The sequence below is a fragment of the Rhamphochromis sp. 'chilingali' genome (assembly GCF_963969265.1).
Source record: "Rhamphochromis sp. 'chilingali' genome assembly, chromosome: 19".
Lineage (NCBI taxonomy): Eukaryota > Metazoa > Chordata > Actinopteri > Cichliformes > Cichlidae > Rhamphochromis > Rhamphochromis sp. 'chilingali'.
The window spans coordinates 4,694,520-4,713,939 of NC_137946.1; the positions used below are offsets into that span (position 1 = coordinate 4,694,520).

General features: G+C 41.1%; 2 protein-coding genes across 8 annotated transcripts in view; one reads left to right on the forward strand and one right to left on the reverse strand.

Annotated features, from left to right (window-relative positions):
* Window positions 1-19,420, forward strand: part of robo3 (roundabout, axon guidance receptor, homolog 3) — a 176,774-nt gene that overhangs the window by 59,555 nt on the left and 97,799 nt on the right. The window contains exon 1 of one of the 7 annotated variants that reach the window (XM_080866050.1): window positions 18,766-19,346. The exons of the other annotated variants lie outside the window; for them this stretch is intronic. Within the exon in view, the coding sequence (XP_080722176.1) occupies window positions 19,283-19,346 (64 nt within the window). The 5' untranslated portion in view covers window positions 18,766-19,282. Of the gene's footprint in view, window positions 1-18,765; window positions 19,347-19,420 lie in introns of those variants that run through there. 7 annotated transcript variants of the gene reach the window in all.
* Window positions 768-4,670, reverse strand: LOC308386473 (uncharacterized protein). Its single transcript, XM_080866032.1, has 3 exons — window positions 3,479-4,670; window positions 3,052-3,334; window positions 768-2,924 (listed from the first exon to the last, which is right to left on the reverse strand). Exons 1-3 carry the CDS (start codon window positions 3,886-3,888, stop codon window positions 2,253-2,255), a joined length of 1,365 nt encoding a protein of 454 aa, XP_080722158.1. The 5' UTR covers window positions 3,889-4,670; the 3' UTR covers window positions 768-2,252.

The following is a 19,420-nucleotide window of genomic DNA, read 5'->3' on the forward strand; positions in this document are numbered from 1 at the left end:
TTCTTCTTTTGCTTATTCAGACACACAAAGACGAATGTTTTCTGCTTTGTTTTTAAATGATTGACTATATATATAAACATTTTGTGACCTCTCGCATTTATCTTGTGGCCCTTTGGTGTGTGCAAACCCCTCACTCCCCAGGTTGGATTCCTCAATCCAAACTAAATCCCATCCATTGTATTCCTGGAGCTTTATCACTTGTAACTCAACAGAGGAATGAAATCATTGTTTGCAATATGAGATGCCACATGTAACAGACTGGTGCGTTTGCTCACCCAGCCTTGTTTTGGATATCAAAATGGAGAATAGCTCCGGAGATGCAGCCAGTCATTTCCTAATGAGCTGCTGGCAGGCCGGCACTGCTTTGCCCGTCCAAAATGAAAACACTGCCAGATAATTGGCCAATTTCATAACTGGGATGCTTTTTCTGGCTTAAGCTTCTGCGAATTAACGAGCTGACCGTCACAATGTCACGGGTCAGTTCAAATGAAAACAAAAAAACTGAAAGTGATGACACTACAGGAAGCTAATGATGCCTGCCACTAGCAGGAAGAACTTTTCATTGTCACAGTGAGCTCCGACATGAGCTACGCAGTCTGCTTTGATTGCATTGCATTGCAGTTAGACTGAATAATATCTGTTAAATATATTTACATTTAAATACATGCAATGCTTTAGATAAGATAGCATTGTACTGCATCTCTCCCAATTCTTCTGTAAGCAACATTTTATTTATCCAGCAACAAACAACAATTTGCTCTGTAAGGATAATATATCTTCCAATCAGACGTTTGCTGTTCTGAGCACATCTACCAAAGCATAGGGCTTTTGGTACATGGACTTTGGACTTCACCCATTCATGCAAGCACATTTTCTATACGTTATTTTCTACATAGGTGCTTTGATTCTGACATTCACACACATTCATACTCTGTTGGATGCATCGGAGAGAAACCTGGGGTTAGTATCTTGCCCTGGGGCATGCAGACTGGAGCTCAAGGCTAACAACCAGTTATAAGTTTCTCCTATTGACCCTTCTACTGCGCATAATCGACATAAACAAAAATATTAAATAGTTTGAAAAAATTAAAAAAATATGACTTGGAAAATGTTGTTGGGGCAATCGTGGCTCAAGAGTTGGCAGTTCGTCTTGTAATCGGAAGGTTGCCGGTTCGAGCCCCAGCTCAGACAGTCTTGGTAGTTGTGTCCTTGGGCAAGAAACTTCACCCGTTGCCTACTGGTGGTGGTCAGAGGGCCCGGTGGCACAGTGTCTGGCAGCCTCGCCTCTGTCAGTGCGCCCCAGGGCAGCTGTTAAAAGTTACAAATAATATGAACCCAAAGAATGAGATAAACTGTCTAGTGGTTATTTTCATACTCTCACTGTGTCAGTCGAAGCAGGTGACTAATCTTTTTTTCAAATGAGTCGTGGCTCTGACATCAATGAATGAGTTGCTGCAATGAAAGAAACTGTTCAGTCTTGAGATGTGACACAATGTTTCACAGTGACACTGATCTGTAATGTTTCTCATTGCTCTGTTTGGTTAAGGAATCCATTTCTGAGTTCAGATTGGGCTTTTTTTTCCTTCATGAGTGTGATAATCAAAGTTTGTCTGCAACTCTTAATAGGTGAACAACTTTTAGAGTTAGTCTAGGACAGGTATTAACATGTGAACTATTTTTTTACATTTGCTTTACAAGGCTACTTCTACTATTTGGAATCAGTGCCACTTGTATGAAAAGGTAGTGGGGATATAACATCCAGTTGGTATAAAGAATTAAAGTCACTCATAATTCAGTTACATTCAATTCAGTTGTATTTAAATTGCACCAAATCACAGCAACAGTCACCTCAAGGTGCTTACAGTTTTTCTCGATTGCTAAAAAACATTTCTTGAAACTACGCCTCATATCCTCACAACAGTAAACACAAATCCATAACATCTCACTCAATTTCCCAAACATCCTATTTCCAGGTCAAAATGAAGCTCTACACCCAAAACTATTCACTCCTGCTGAAAAACCAAACTTTGCCCACAGACATCAAACACAAGCCCTCAAAAACACACACACTACAACAGAGTTTTGCACACTGGTACAATTAATTCAAAACAATAGTTCCAAAACAAATAGGTTGCTTATGGTTCTCCCCTTCAAAACCCTTGTCACATGATAAACACAAAAGACGCAACCAATGTATGTACAGTGGCACATTGTCATTCATGTACTATACAGTACAACACACACCAGAAACATTATCCCACCTCAGCATCTTGTCTTTGGTCTGGGTCAGGCCAGAGAATCTCATCCACATCACAGGCTATATTGGCCCCAGCCAGGCAGTGGGGGTAAAATCCTCTTGCATGCCTGATCCACCCCTGGCATGCATCTACTGATATGTCTAGGCAGGCCTCTTCCATGGCCTGAAGGAGGTGAACACGGACATAAGGTTCTCGGTCATACACTTTCCACCGCCATGCCGAAAATAACTCCTCTATCGGGTTTAGAAAGGGAGAGTATGCAGGCAGAAAGATATTAGAAAACCTTGGGTTATTGGTAAACCAGTCACGAACCAGAGCAGCGCGATGGAAGCTGACGTTATCCCACACAACAACGTAGTGAGGCTGCTCTGGCTGTGCTGGTTCCCTGTAGTCCAGCTGGAACATATGTTGTCTTAAACCATCAAGAAAAGCAAGGAGAAGCATAGTGTTATAGGGTCCTAGTACGGCATGGCGGTGGAGTACCCCTCGTTGGCTGATGGCTGCGCACATAGTGACATTCCCCCCACGCTGACCAGGGACATTTACAATAGCCTGATGGCCAATTATGTTCCTCCCCCTTTTCCTTCTTTTGGTCAGGTTAAAACCTGCCTCATCCACAAAGATTATTTCATGGGGAACAGGCCGTCCTTCAATCTCAAAGATTCTCTGCAAAACACATAACACAGTAGAGTCAATCGGTACCCTGAACCACAGTTCAAGAGTGCTGAAATGGCAGCATAAACTGCCATGCTGTGATGGTACACAATACTTTATACAGTATCAAAACTCATACCTGAACATATTCCACACGTTGGTTTTTCACTCTGTCAGAGTTTCGTTCGAAAGGGACTCGGTATGCCTGTTTCATCCGGAATTGATTCTTTCGGAGGATGCAGTCAATTGTGGAGAGGCTGATGGCATTTATGCCTCGAAAAAGATGATCATCCTCAATCACTCTCCTTTGAATCTCTTGCAAGCGGATTACATTATTTGCAATTACCATGTTTACAAGTTCCCTCTCTTGCTCCTCCGACAAAAGCCTTAACCTGCCTCCACCAGGTGGTCGTCTCTGTGTCCTACAAAAATAGAAGCACTCATTACTGTAACTGTCACACATTCATTTTACAGGCAAATAATGGAAACATACTGAAACTCAAGACACATAAGTTCAGTAACTTAAACGTTACTGTACAAAGCAGTCTTACTGCAAGTACACCTACCTGTTTTCCTCCCTGAAGGTTCTGATGATGGAGGCAACAGTGAAGCGACTCAAATTTGGTTGTACTCGTTGCCCAGCCTCCCTCATAGTCATCCCATGGACAAGGACATGGTCAACTAAAGTGGCTCGAATTTCATCTGAGACTGACTGTCTTCTTGCCCTTGCTCTTCCCCTTCCTTGTCGCCGTCGTTCTCCACCTCCACCTCCTTCACCACGTCCTCCTCCACCTCTCCCTCCTCCTCCACCACCTTCCTGTTGTCCTAGACCACCTCCTCCTCCTCTTCCACCACGTCCTCCTCTTTCACCACGTCCTCCTCTTTCACCATGTCCTCTTCCTCCACCACGTCCTCCTCCTTCAACACGTCCTCTTTCTCCACCACGTCCTCTTCCTTTGCATCTCTTTGGATCCATTGTTTCAAACCTGAATGAGCTGACTTTGGCCCTTTTATCTATCCATCGCAGGTTCTGATTGGTGTGTGCTAAATTTTGACTCCTAGTGTTTCCACCTGGTTAATTGTGTGCTAATTGAGCTCAAGCTATGCTGACTTAAGTTAACATTATTGCATGCTAGTACTTTCTAAATGACTACATGGTGTAAGCACTGTAAAATGTAGGGATTTGTGTGTAGAGTTTTGCAGTAACAGTTCACCAAATTTGAGTCATGTGTCAAAGCAGGGAATAGTGTTTATAGTTCAGGGAAATGGGTGAGCTTTTTGAACAATAGCGTTACGGTTTTGAAATTTTAGTTTAGAGGCCTGGTTATAGTGTTTAGGCAATCGAGAAAAACTGTAATATTGTAAGGTGAAGACCCTACAATAATACAGAAAATGACCCCCTTTGAGTAAGCACTTTGGCAACAATGGGAAGGAAAAACTTCCTTTTCATAGGAAGAAATCTCCAGCAGAACCAGTTTCAGGGAGGGGTGGCCATCTGCCACAACTAGTTGGGGATGAAGGGAGGGAGACAAGACAAAAGGCATGCTGTGGAAGAGAGCCAGAGATTAGTAATAAGTCATAATTAAATGCAGGGTGGTGTATAAACACATGGTGAGTGAACAGGGGTGAGAGAAGGAGAAATGCTCAATGCATTATGGGAATCCCCCGACAGCCTTAAGTCTATTGCAGCATAACTAAGGGTGGATTCAGGGTCACCTGACCCAGCGTTTACTATAAACTTTGTCAAAGAGGGGACGTTTTAAGCCTAATCTTAAATGTAGAGGGTGTCTGTCTGTCTGTCCAAATCCAAGCTTAGAGCTGGTTCCACAGAAGAAGGGCCTGGAAGCTGAAGGCTCTGCCTGTCATTCTACTAGTCCAGTCTAGAAGTAATAAATGCATGAACTAGTTTTTCAGCGTCACTCTGAGACAGGATATTTCTAATTTTAGAGATATTGCATGGATAGAAGAACACAGTCCTACATATTTGTTTAATGCGTGCATTGAAGGACATCCTGCTCAAAAATGACTCCATCTGCATAACAGTGAAAATGTATGCTACATCTTTTAATGATACTGGCTAAAGGAAGCATGTATAATGTAAACAGAACTGGTCCACACACTACCAGCTAACACTGTGTCTTCAAAATGCTAGAAAACTTTTAAGTACAGAAACCAATACTAATACTTTTATCTTAATCTTTTATATACATGTGACATTTCTGTCTGTTTGCAAATCCAACTTTTGCCCTGAATCTTTTTGTACTCTCAGGAAGGTCATACCTAAACTAGTGACCAACTATTGTTTTGTTTGTTTGTTTTTAAAAGGAAATCAAAGGAAATTGAAAAACTTTAATCTAGCATGAAATATTCATGAAGCATATGGTGTAAATGTATACAGCGAGTGCGATGAACCCTATCTGCCCTCTTGAACACAGGCTGGATAGGTGCGTACTGTCATGACAGCATAGTCACAGAACTGAGGAAAAGGTAATGGAGTCGAAATAATGTCCAACAACAGTTGCATGAACAGCTGTAAGGTTGATTCATATCAGCTGTTGCATTTATTGAAGAGGCCGTTCTAAGCAACTTCAAATGTGAACTCCTTCCCACAGACTGCCCACCTTTGCTCTTTGGCCTGTCCAGCTGGTCCAAAGCTCAGGCTAACAGGTGAGCAGGGCACTCACTGCTCCAACGACCCATTACACACAGTCTGTTTAACAACTGCCAATAGCTCATTACCTGCATGGGCTCTTTCACAGGCATACAGTTTTAACATAAGCTGCTGACTCAGTGCTGCTGTGCATGGTGGGCATGAGGACAGTTGCTCACAAATGTTTAACGTTTTTTTCCTAAATAACCAAATACATTTTAAACAAAGCTGAATAGTTTGCAATCATTTTCCCAGAGGGACTTTGTCAGAAGATGAAGGCAACACTAACTGTTAAAATTAAACCTCCCCCTATTCCCTCTGAAACATTATTCCCCCTCATGGTCCAGCCTTGGATACCATCCCCCAGTGGCCCTCATTCACTGAAACTTCAAACCAACTGTCTCCCTCAGAGTGATGGGCAGGGGGGCTATTGTTTTGTGATCAGCCAGAAAGTCAACACACAAGAGGATAGTCTGCTTTTGCAAGACACAATCACCAGCACATTATGGCTGAATGTAGTTCCTGGGGTCGCTGCATGTCCCTGGTCGTGCAGGAGGTATCATAAATAAAGAGAGATCCAGGAGAGTGAAAGAAAACAATGAGCCCCCAACCCCCTCCACCACCTTCCCTTGCTTCCAGTACTGTCTCTTCTCCCTATCAGCCACAGGCACATTGTATGTCAGAGGGCATGGTGGGAAGAAACTGACGCCAAGAACAAGTAAGTAAGGCTAGGAGAGGAAACCTGGATCTCTGTAAGCCTGGTGTGTCCTGTCCTGGTCATTGTTGTCATCATTAGAGACAAAGAGACAGGAAACAAAGGCAGGATGAGAGAAATGGGGTCTGGCAGTGGTATATATATAAACGTAAATAATGAAAATAAGATTTTGTGTGTAATTCTTCTTGCGCTTTCTGCGTCAATCATGAAATTCATAAATCCAGGTTGGGTTGGTTTAGCTGTGATAGCTCTGCTGCACGGGGACACAGGTAATCCAGCAATAATTTTCAGCGAACAAGGGATTGTGATTTCTCCCCCCGTCAGGGAAAGAGAAAGCCGAAATCATCTGTGAAGGGCTTTCTTCTAGTGCAGCGCTGCCTATCCTACAGCCAAGCAATGTCCTTGCTTTCACAGGGATAAAGCCGTCTCTGACAATGATGGGAAAAAAGAATTGCTGATGGAGAAGAAAGAGGCTGAAGTGAAGCAGTGATGAAAGGGATAAGGCTGAATTAGTGTGTGTAGGTGTGTGTGTGCGACAGCTGAATAGTTGCACCTTTGTGTGCGTCTTTATGTCGCTGTGTTTCCATTGACACAGCTACATTTTTTAAATGTAATGACCTTAATTAATACTTTATATTTAAGGTTAAGTTCTGAATCAGTGGAGGTTTTCTAGCACAGCACTTATGTATGTTTTTGCAGTAACTTCTAATTCGTATGTCTTAGTCTACCCTCTTACATATATTTCTTTTTTTCCTTTTATGAAATACTGTGAAAAACCTATTAAAAAACTTCACATAGAGACACAGCTTCCGTCCTCACACTCGTCAGCATACTAATGATGACTAATGATGAAGTGGTTCTGAACCTGAACAAACAAAAGACTTTTAATGCATCCATGTGCTTTGGGCTGCCTCATCCCTCTCAGTCTTTTTTATTATTCCACTATTTGGCCACAGAAGCTGAAGGTCAGAATAGTTCATGGTTTAAAAAAGGTGAAATCTTTTGACTTCCCAAATTGGACTGGGAAATTACATGTGTGCTGAGGAAGCTGCCAATTTTCAGCAGAACATTAAAGAGAGGTGAAGACAATAACACTGATCATCTCATTACGGTCCAGTGACTTGCTTGGAAGTCTTGGGTTCTGACGTTCATGTAAATGTGAGCTTGATATCTACCATCCATCTAAACATCAATGGAGTCCAACTACACACAATCATTGTCCTGCCGCTTCTAATTGCAACAGCCTCCCCCATGAGGACAAGGGGAAGCCTCAACCAGAGCGGAGTGAGGGACAACACAATGTGACTGACAGTGAAGCACACATTACTCATTATGTTTTTTAAAGGTAGTACATTGCATTAGAAAGTAATTTGTTGCACTGCTTAGTACATTACTGCTGCATTACACCTAACATGTACTGTCCCATAATTACCATTTAACAACATAAAGCTATAATACTACGCACCATGCTGGTCCTAATGAGGACAGAAGCTTTAGTGTTTTAGTTTTGAGCCAAAGCCTGCAGCAAATGTGAAAACGAGCTCAAAGAGCACTTCAACTGCCACGCTGATTGAAAAGTTACAGGTAGAAGCTACAATGCTGTATTAAAGATCAGAGTCTGACTGTTTGCCTGGAGAGAGCACACATTCAGCTTTAACATCACTCTGGGTTTTTCCCTACTTTGCGTTAGCATGCTGTCTTTGCAGATGCACAAAAGTCAGTGTGGTGTTATCAGCAGCTATCACTAGCCTGGGCTTATTTTACCATCACATTCGTCTCCTTCTATCCAATGAATTTACACTTACTGCCAATTTTTCCAGCCCTCTAAAGTGTAGGTCAGCTGACTGTAAGGCAAGTAAAGAAAAAAGGTACTTTGATAATTGTTTTTCCTTATCTGCTGATCTTCAGATATGCACAACCTATGTAGCTCAAGTAGTATCTCTAACTTTATTAAGTGATTAAAAAATGTGTAACATACTCACCCCCATCTCACTGGTTATCTGCAGGAAGGATTTGAGGACTGTAGATGACCTATGGGATCTGCTGTTAGCATCCAGGTTTCAGATACCACTGATGGGTCAGAATTGTTTTGACAGTAAGATGGGGATTCAAGCAACACTGGTCCGATGGTTTTAATGCTTTGGTTTATATGTGTATATAAATTCCTTCATGAGATTAAGTTCTCTTGGGGAGCTAATTGGAAATATGTTAGCATAAACCTCTGGTACGTCTTCATTATTGGAGCTTTCATAATCCAGTCCGTCTGGTACTCACGGAAATGTCATTTGTATATTATTGCAATATTTGTATAATGCCATTTTTTGGATAGTATTTGAATAAAAAAAAAATTAAATGACTGACATTCTACTTTCCACCACATGATAAATGCTAATGCAAAAACAAACTTCTTCAACATGCTAACGCCGTTAGTATTCATACTAACAGTGCTGTCATGATATGAAAATGTAAACCAGTCATTTCCAGCTGTTTTCCCTTTCGAGTGTTTGGACTAGGCTCTCACTCGTTATCTCACGTTTTCCCCCTTGAGACAGTAACGCTTAACCCTGACACTCTATTTGGGGGTTTGAGGAGGAATGTCGGTGCCATTTTTCCCAGACTTTTTACATTTGTTCATCAGACAAGGAGAGCGGTATTGAATCGAAGAAAGCTTCTAAAGGGACCTTAAAGGCTTATTCAAACTGGAGATGAGAATAATAAGAGATTATTGCAGCATGAGTGCCTCTTAAATTCATGTATTTGTTGGTTATTTGGAGCTCAGGGTTTCATAGATCTGATTTCAGTTCCGGTAATAAAATTATCTCTCTTCATCACAATGTAGACTCCCGCTATAAGTTTCATAGAGAGAGAGAAAAAAGCTATGTAAATAAAGAGAAAAACAAATGGAGACAGAACAAACTATATGTAACTTCTGGCAGCACGTTTAAACCTTACAACAACAAAACAGCAACAAGTTGACACATAATACATTTACTCCAACCCCAACATCCTGAGGGAATACTTATTTAACCCAAGTGGGAAACTACATTATGAAATTAAGTTTTACCACCCAGCTACATATATAACATATGTACAACTAGGGATGGGTATCATTTAGGTTTTATCCGATACCGGTGCCAAACCGGTACTTTTGAAACGGTGCCGGTGCTCAAACGGTGCTCGAACCGGTGCTTAAAGAATGGAAAACACAAACTTTGTCCAAAAACCTCTTATGTTTTTATTTTTAGCAGTCCCTTTTTTTCTGCAAAATGATAACCAAGTTAGCCTTTTCTGTTGATACAACATACCTCCTTTGGTTGGAATTGGTGCTTAAACAATGGAAAACACAAACTTTGTCCTAAAACCTCTCATGTTTAGCTGGGTTTTTTTTGCAAAAAGATAACAATGTTAGCCTTTTCTGCAGCTATAGGGCATATATGGCATCACTCTATCAAACTAGAAGACAGCCGCATGTCACTACGATGGTGTTTATTAGTTCACCTTACATGCATTAATGTAATAACGTGGTTAGCCTACTCAATGTAAATTACATGCGAACAACATTAAGCGACTCACCCAGAGAAGAACGGCTGCTGCTGCCATCATCATCCGTCATCATTTCTGCTACACTGGCAGAGCTAGGGGCCAGGACTCTCCTCTTCGGGTTCTTGGGTGATGTTGCTAACTCCGGGTCCGCTAACAGGCACCACACCCGCAGTAGATGTGCTCGGTGTGAGCTCTTGCAGCAAGCTATCAAATACGGTGCATTTCTCGGCTTTTAAAAAAATGCTATACGTCGCCAGGTGTTTCATCAGATTTGAGGTGTTACCTCCTTTGCACAGTATCAGCTTAAAGCACTTGTTGCAGGCTGCTGAGTTTGCATCTTTTGCTGTGAAGTACAGCCAGACTTTTGACCGCTTCACCTTGGGCATTTTTAATCTGTAGCTCTGCTCTAAAAGGACGTACGTACCTGGGCCCGCCTACTATCCTTGGAAAGTTAAAATGATTGGCTAGAATTCAAAGTGTATGACATTTCAAGAAAATAAAGCACCGAAATGTGCGCTGCTTTTCGGTCTGGTTACTACCGGTAACTACCGGTATCTGGTGCCATTACCCATCCCTACGTACAACTGAAAGCGCTTGGTTCCACAGTTTTCTGTGCACTATTTCTACAGAACATTGCTCTTTATCTGGTTGACTCATTCCTACTGATGTGTACTAGTGACCTCTTTTTCTAGGAGATGACCTCCCAGCCATCCATGAATCCTGACAAACAGCCTGGACTGTTGTCTGATCAACTGGAAGCTGGAACTCCACCCAATATAGAAGGCAAATAGAGAAAATAGGGCAAGTAACTAGTGGTAGAATGAGTGGTGACATTATAGGTGTATATAAACTCAAGAAAATACTCTGACCCATGTGTCCTTTTTCTGGTGGGACTGTTCTCAGTAAATCCAGAAATGCTTGGTTGTACAGAATAGTTCTGTGGTCTGGAATGAGTTGTTCCAGTCTTCTTCTAAAACAGTTTGAACAGTTCTGCTCATCTCTGACCATAGGTAAAGCTCACGTACAGTATCTTCATAGACAGAGTATTAGATTATTTTGCATTAATTACACGTGTATGCTAAATTTTCATGGGAATGTTTCTAAATGAAATATCAGATGATGTATTTACAAAAAAGTAAAGAATCTCAAACTCATGGGTCAGTAATCTCAGCAAACCACTACAGGAGTTACAAAAACAACCAAAATGTATCCAGAGCTTTATTTTTGATGAAGAAACCTGAAGAAATGTAATCAAAGAAAGCATTAAGACCACAATCAACTGTGAGCACTGCAGTCTGAAACCAAAGTGGTCTGAATAGCATTGATCTTCCCTCCTGATTGCACATGTGCTGTCATGCTCTTTCATTTTCATTCACAGTGACCTTTGACACAATGAAGGTATACTTACAAGTCTTATTTGATCTGTCACTGGAGGCTAGGACTGGCAAACAGTAAAAGGCTACACTTTTAGTGGACCACTGTGATATTGTATGCACTCAGCATTGTGCTATAGTTTGCCATCTCCCATTAAAATGAGAATGTCTGCTGTGAGTGTTATTTTGCTTTATTAGATCAATTTTCGGTTCTAACAAATGAGCTAGCTGTGTGTATTCATGGTGTAATTACTTTCCCTTTCCAATTTGCCAGACAACACAGCTCTGTCCTGGAAATATAATGGGTTACTTTGCATGAAACATAGCTAAAGTAATAACAGAATATTAGCTTACCTCTCCACAGGAGTCCAGTGAGATGGGGGGTCAAATTCAATGCAGGAGACTGGCAGTCTGTTCGTAATCACTGTGTAAAATCTAGCATTGTCTGATCTGTCTATGTGTGTGATTACTGCTCCCTGGAAGTGGATATGATGAAACAGGAGTATGAAATGGCAAATTATTTCAGGTTGCAGTCTCTAATTTCAGTCACACAGATTTTGTTTTTGGCTTCCTGGTTGCATCCTCAGAAAGATGTATTCTGCAGCTCTCTTTACAGCAAAATTGGTTTCATAAGCTTTTTTTTTTTTTAATCCTTTTTAGACTTTTAAATTAATAATATCCAATTGAAATTAGTGAAATTATTACTTTGCTAGTTGGAAATACTATGCATGTTACTGAATCACTGCCTTTTCTTTCCTTCATGTAGTCCTACTGAAAATAAGGCAGCTAGCTGCTAGGCATGAATGGCTTCTGTCACACACCGTAACAGCTGGCCGGGGCTGCCTGTTAACGGCAGGTGAGAGAAGGAATGGAGTCGGAAGAGCTTGTATGTGGAGGGGAGACAATTTTGTTCAGGCTCTCTAGGGTATGTGTGTTGTGGGGAGGGCCATAATTGCAGTTGCCACTTCACCAACCCATCTCCCCGCTACCCTGCCACCTCGCAGCCCCAGTGCAGAATGGGAGAATTGGAAGAGTCATTTCATCTCACAGGAAAGGAATGGATGGGAGCTCTGTGGGGTGGGGAAGCAGAGGAGGCTAAATTACAGAGCAGCACAGTGCGCTAGCCGGCTGTGGGCTCTGACCCTCTGTCCTGACACCACTTGGTGCCTGAGAAAAAGACTATTTTGAACAAGGTGCGCATCTTCTGCAAGAAACTGCAGAGGTCGGGCACAGTTGCATCCTGCATAACTTCATACAATCCTATACTGCAGTCATGTGAAAATTGCATTGTTCAGTATAGAAACATAAATGACTTTTTCACGGTTTATTTGCAAATATATTACTAAATGTATTAATAAAAGAACAGCAACAGTTTAAAGTCATGAACAACACTTGTTACTACAAGCTTTGGCTCTAAAACTGACCACATCACAGTAAGTCCAGTCTTGTCAGGTCAGGTAATGCCATTCATTACTTGCCATTATACCAATAAGCTCTCTCAGCTAAACCACAGGTGGGGGCATAGGAGGTCTCTGCTACACAGCCAATAGAGACAACAAACCAGAAATATAGACACCAGACATCTTTGACAAAGTGAGGAGCAGCGAGCTTGTTTTTGTGTAGGAGAGAGCAACAAAATGAATATCATGATGTGTCAAAGATAAGACATCTTTTAGTAACAATAGGCTGAATTTTATTCCAGACATTTTAGAAAACAAGGAAATATGTTTCCAGTGAGGAAAGTGATGCATCAGAGGCAACATCAATCCTCAAAACACCTCTCCAGTGTTCTCAGGAATCAGTCGCTCAAGAAAAGAAAACCATGGTTTAAACAGCCACGGCTGTTCCAAAACCCAGTGGAAGAGATTAAGTAAAGAGGAGAGTAGAGTGACACCAATGCTGTAATATATTTCAAGGTTTGCTGAAGCTCTTACGGCTTAGTGCCAATACAAACGCATTCAGGATTCCTCCATGTCCTCGTCATCTCACAAATTGAAAGGACAGCCAAGTCATAAAATGCAAAATTGTTGTCCGTCATTCAAAATAACCGCTTTTATTACCCATTTTGGTCCTTCATCATAACCAGTTTCTGCTGTTGGTGACCCATTCAGCTACTGTCTTCAGAGAGACATCCACACAGCTTATAGTACAAGTGCCAAACCTCATCCCCACTCATTACAGAATACAGTCAGTATATGAAACCCACTGGATGGTTAACCCCAGCAGATAAACAAGAGCTTAATGTTTGCTTTGACACCACAATCTGCCCCTCTCATCATAATGTGTGGTGGCAAACAGACGGGACGCCCAGCCCTGTCATATACCCCTATCAGTTCGTATATATGCAGAGAGCGTTGGAGAAAGCAGAAGGTGCGTCTCGCTTCACAGCCCTAAAATTAATGGTTGGGGCGAGGGGTGGGGGTGGGGGGGGCGCTCTCAATATAGAGTGATGGCAAAGAAAGAGGTCTCTGAGAAGAAGTGGAGATAAAGAAATGGATTCTTATAGGAGCAGAGACAGTAGAGAGACAATAGAGCTCTAGTCTAAATGGCAATCCACTGGATCTCTTGCCCATATTTCCTTTTATTCACACTGTGGGACTGAATCCAAGTTGAGAAAAGCCAGCAAGAGAAACAGGAAATTAGTTGCCCACCTAATAGCTGGACTGCTTTACCACCTCCCCCTCGTATTTTTTTCCTCTTTTTTCTTTTCATCCCTGAGGGAAGTTGGATAACAGCCATTCCCATTGAAAGGTGGATCAATAAAGAGATATATTGTCATCTTAGAGCGCCACCCTCCTAATCAATTAATCTATACTAGAATTCGTTCATTGGATCCTCTTGAGGGGGTTGTCCTCTTATTACCCGCTATGAGTTTAAAAAAAGGTGCAGACATATGGGGGTCTCATTACTAGAAATGGAGAAGAAACCTTGAAAAGGTTCAAATGTCTCGTTATAGATGCAGATGATAAGCATTTAATGGCATTTCAAGGTAACAGTGATTTCACCACGAGTGGGTCTGCCTACCGAGATTATAAGCAATAGTCTTAATGACTTATTCTCCCCGCTCTGCTGCATCATCAGATATAGGGGCATATGCATGTGATTCAGAATGTACAGAGTGCCTCGTAGGCAGTGTGCCACTGATTCCATCTTAATAGTCTGTTATTTTCTGCTTCAAGTTTTGGCTATTTCCAACTTAAAAGTGTTCTCTCAAGGTTAGCCTTTCAGGGATTTTAAAGGTACTTTAAAAGATGAACTTGCATTGTTGAAAAAACATTTTTAGCTTTAAATCAGAGCTCAAGTTTGGGGCAGCTAAATAGCAATTATTTTAAGCATTTGCACAATGAATTCACAGAAGGCTAATCTCTGACATCAACAGCTGTGGGCGTATATATCTGAGAGACTTTTACTTTCCCTCTTCCTCAGCTTTATCAGCTCTTGTAATTGTCGGCATGCAAAACTGCTCCTTGAACACTCCCAGCAATATCAGGACTGCCATCACTGTTTTTATACATTAATGGTGATTTATAGCCAGGAAGGAAGTGGTTCTGGTAAAGGATGTTGGCCATTTCTCTGTGGGAAGAACAATACATCAGTTCATATGGTCTTTTAAGCGCGAAAATAAGGAAAATCTTTTTTGCCTTCCAGTAACGAACAGGAGAAAATTATGTTGGCAAATTCGAGAAAAGAAAATACCAAGGTTTGCCATGTGTAGCGCTCCATCTTTACATCAAAAGGTCATGAAATTAGATGAGACGACCCAAGACAGAGAGATGGAGGAAGGCTGTGAAATAATGTGACAAAGAACTAAAAGTACACATGCAGCTAATTTAAAAAGCAGGAAGTAAAACTAGGTTAAAAAAAACAAAGCAAAGCAAAACTATCCTTCAAAGTTAAACAATAAAACTGTACAACAAAAACTGTAATTGGCAGCACAACTCAAAATATAATAAGAATGCTCATCTCAAAAACACAACCACACCCTGGGAATATCATATCATGTGGACTATCAGTGTCTCAATGTCTACTGTGTCTTTATTTGTTCAACTCTAAAAGTGGAAAACTGGAACACAATGCATATGATGAATATAATGCATTCTTTAAAAACACAACAATAAATCCACCTATTGTACTTACAATGGTCCTCTACTAGCCATGTACTGGCTCCTTAAAATGACCCCCTATTTTAAAAGACACAAAGAAAGAACAAAATATGTCATTTTCCATTTAATGGACATCTCCAAGGTCACTTATTGTTCTGTCCTCAGAGTCAGTCACATCTATAGACATCCTTGGACAGGAAGTAATACATTTCTACATGACACTTCATGAATCATCAGGTTTGACCTACAACAATGCTGCTTAAAGAAGAAGGATGAAGCCAAAAGAAATTGTATACTTTTTAAGAATTAATCTGTCTCCACAACTACTCAATGCCATTGGGACAGCTTCATATACTGAAAGCACTCTTTAGAAAACCCTTCATGGTGAGAAGTGCAAGAGATTAATTTTCCTTAAAATGACAAAGCACTGATAGTTTGTTGTTTGCATCACACATGCATGCAAAATGAGCTCTGTCTCATCTTAAATAAACGAATAGACTTTTAAATAACAAGTCTCTTTCCTTTTGATTATTTTGGAGCTTATATGTAAATGATATGTGTGTGGTACGTTGGTCTGAAAGCCTGATTTGGTTTCCATAAATTGATGTTTGGGGGATGCTTGATATTTCTCACTCTTCTGAAAGGCATTTGAAAGCCATTCAGAGTGGAACAGTTAAACAGCCTGCAGAAACAGTGCAGCCTCGGCCAAAAGAGGGGAAAAAAAGATCCTTCATACATCATAGGCTCCTTTCACTTAAAGTCATTAGTTTATTTATAAATATAGGCTCAGCTGCCCAGTGCATTACTTAATATGACGATACGTTTGTCTTGAAGCGTGCTTGCCATGTGCTGAATTCAACTCTTTCAGTGGATCTGTTCTAAACAACTGTGGAAACACTCTTTTTTATTTGGATTGACATTTATTGTTTGTAGATTCCAGAGACTCTGTTCAAACACTGGCTGGTCTAGAGGTAGGGCAATGAAAAGTCTCCTGCCAACCAAACCATCAATTAGCCTCTATATATTATAGAGGCCGTCTTTTCCTATGCTGCCAGGAATTCCAGGAAATGTTTTAATGCTGGCATTTCACAAAAGTTGACTCTACGTGGCCTTTACAATGCTTTCAAATGAATAGCAAAAATTATGCCCTTTTCACACGCAAATCTTTGTGCGTGGAAAGGGCAAAACTCTGTGGTCTATGGCTCAGCTGCAAATGTGTTGCACAGCACCAATCCACACTGATGGGCTGTCATTGTAATTCAGTTCCTAATGTGGATAATTAGTCTGAATTCATGGAGTGCTTGATTCCACTGACAGCTATGCCAAATGTTTGATGAAAGCACCAAAGTAGCGGCATCAGTCACAGACAAACGGAAATGCGTTTAAGTGGAGGGCCTCATCATGTTTTATTCAATCACAGAGCAATGCTCAATTAATCAGTTTCTGCAATTAAATTAAACATGTACATGCATAAAACATGAAAGAAATATCAGGGGTGTTTAAGTGGCGCTTGCTTCTCATTTTTCCTGTTAACCCAAAAAGAGAGAATTTATTTTCAGCTCTCTGCAGCAGACACTGTGACCTTACTGATGTGGAATTATTTCTGTTTCATGCAATGCTGAGAACACAGCGAGACAGAATGTGTTAAAGCTCAACTTAGTATGTGCAGCTTGATGCAAACCACCATTCAATGCATTTCTATAAATGTCAAGAGCTGTGTGTTTACCAGGTCTTTCTGACCCCTAATATTTATTCAGCTCAACAGCACTCTAGCCAATCATTCCTTATTGCAGAATTGTGGCTCTTAAGTCAAGTTTCATTGGCTGCAGTTTGCCGTATCTCCTGGCACATGTAATATTGCTTTTCGCTTTCCATCAGTTGCAGGCAGAGCCTGTGCTCAGATAAATAGTGACATTTTGCAGCAGTGTGGGGGGCTTGTTTGCATCTTTTAGTGCCTGAGTCATTTCTATCGCCTTATTTGTATACATAGCATCACAGTCGGCACAATCAAAGGTCGTACACATGTAAGAGAAATTTGCATTTGGATTCAAACTATTGCCAAAATTATTTATGCCTGTGTGTTTAGATAACAGCCATGAGATAAAAGCTGACATTTGCGCCTCATTGAGTATTATGAGTTCAGTTTAAGAAAAAAAAAGGTGGTTTCTGAATGAATGCAAAGATCATGAATCTTTGCAGCACTACATTAGCATTCATGCTCTTCATAGCGTGTTCAAGGATGCAAAATATTCATATATATAACTATATAGATGTAAGATAAAGTGTCCAAGCTGTCTTTGATTGCATATTATACATCTGGACTTTTTTGAACAGCATGGTGACTTCTTCTCAATGCTGAGGAAAATTCACAGCTTAAGTGGGAAACATCTTACCAGCGCATGGAGGACACAGAAACGGAGTAACAGAGACAAAGTACAAAACTGTTTGGATTACTTGTGGGATTCTGTATTGGTTACTCGTCTCTAATCTTCATCTAAGTTACAATTATAGCCAAAATACAATCTGACGAAACACTAACCGTATCTACTTTTCATGTCCAGATCAAGCACACTGAGTAATCACCCACAGTAATGGCTGAAAAAAAAAAAAAAACAAGTAAATATTTCCATTAGTAACTTTTGCCATTTTATTATTAATCCAGGCAGATGTTATGGGAGTTACGAGAAGGTTCACAAACGTTTTGCTTCAACTGTAGTTGCCTCTGTTGTGTCTCTAAGACCCTGAAGTTTATTTAAATCTGAATTTAACAGAAATGACTAACTGGTCATGGTCCTATCGTGTTTTGTTGGTTAGAAGGTATACGAACATTACATACATAGCCTGACAAGGTTTCACTGTAATGGTCCCTCGGAGGCTCCCGCAACATACGCATTGAAATTGAGCGCACTGGCCCTTTAAGAGAATGGTACTGGAGTGGTAAAGTTAGTCGGAATTAAACAAGGATGAACCGGAGGCATGCTGAGTCTGCCTTCAGCATACTGTTACAGCAGGCTGGTGGTTTTGTCACAGCTTAACTGAGATGTGCTTTTGTTAATAGTGTAGATTCTCCCTCTCTCTCTGTGTAGATAGATAGATAGATAGATAGATAGATAGATAGATAGATAGATAGATAGATAGATAGATAGATAGATAGATAGATATTCCGGAGTCGAAACTATTAGATGAGGTGCATAGAAACCCTGACAGGTTGAATGATTTCTGTAACCAATCATTCACATTTTGTTAGGTCAGTCAGGACCTGCCGGCTCCACTGGCATTAACACAGCTGTTTTTTAATATTCATTTTCCAGTGATTACCCTCTTAAAGATATGCTTCTCTAACTTATCAATTTATAATATAGCCGTAGGCATTGCATCAGGTTGCTTCATCAGAATTTTATTTTGAAAGCACAAGCGGAAGCCGGTAATGCCATTGTGGCCACTGTTACCGTGGTACGCTTTGGCTCCGGGAGCGCACTGTTTGCTGCTGAGGCTCAGTGCTGGTGGCGGAGCGACAGAGAGGGACGGAGCAGTGACACACATGGAGCTGAGCTTTTAACAAAGTGGACGTTTCGTCCTGGTACGATGACTCCGGCTACTTTGGGGCTGTTTTTCTACAGGACTAAGCCCTGATGAATGTTTCTCCTCTGTTAAAAACAAACAAAAAGAGGAAAAAACGGGACTCATTGACCGGGCGCCGCCTTCACCTTACTCTCAGCCGCCCCTCCGATCATCACCTGCAGCTTGCTTTGTACGACACTAAGCGCAGATTTTGCAGAAGCGTTGAGGGATTAAAGTTTGAATTTGTGGTTTATTTGTAGAGCGGCTGAGATGCTGCCTGCGGAGTCCGCTGCTAGTTGCTGACATTTCATACCATAGGCTGGCGCTCATTTGTGGGTCTGTGTGGAAATTATAAGTGCTGCTCCTGCTGTTTGACAGCCTAAAGACTGCCACCAACCTTATCTACCTATGTGCACATTTGTATAATGGAGTACAGTCCGGCTCTGGTTCCCTTACTGGTTGTATTTGCACTCGGAAGTTTGGCATATGGTAAGTTTTAAATTGCTTGTTTTGTGGTTATGGTTATCAAACAAACAAAACACTTGTACAATGTCCGTTATAAA

Excerpts from the sequence above, each read along its gene's own strand:
- LOC308386473 (XM_080866032.1), bottom strand. The coding sequence starts at position 3,888 with ATGGATCCAAAGAGATGCAAAGGAAGAGGACGTGGTGGAGAAAGAGGA. Across the intron at positions 3,335-3,478 it reads ACCTTCAGGGAGGAAAACAG|GACACAGAGACGACCACCTG; the intron begins GTAGGTGTACTT and ends CTATTTTTGTAG. Across the intron at positions 2,925-3,051 it reads AACGTGTGGAATATGTTCAG|AGAATCTTTGAGATTGAAGG; the intron begins GTATGAGTTTTG and ends TGTGTTTTGCAG.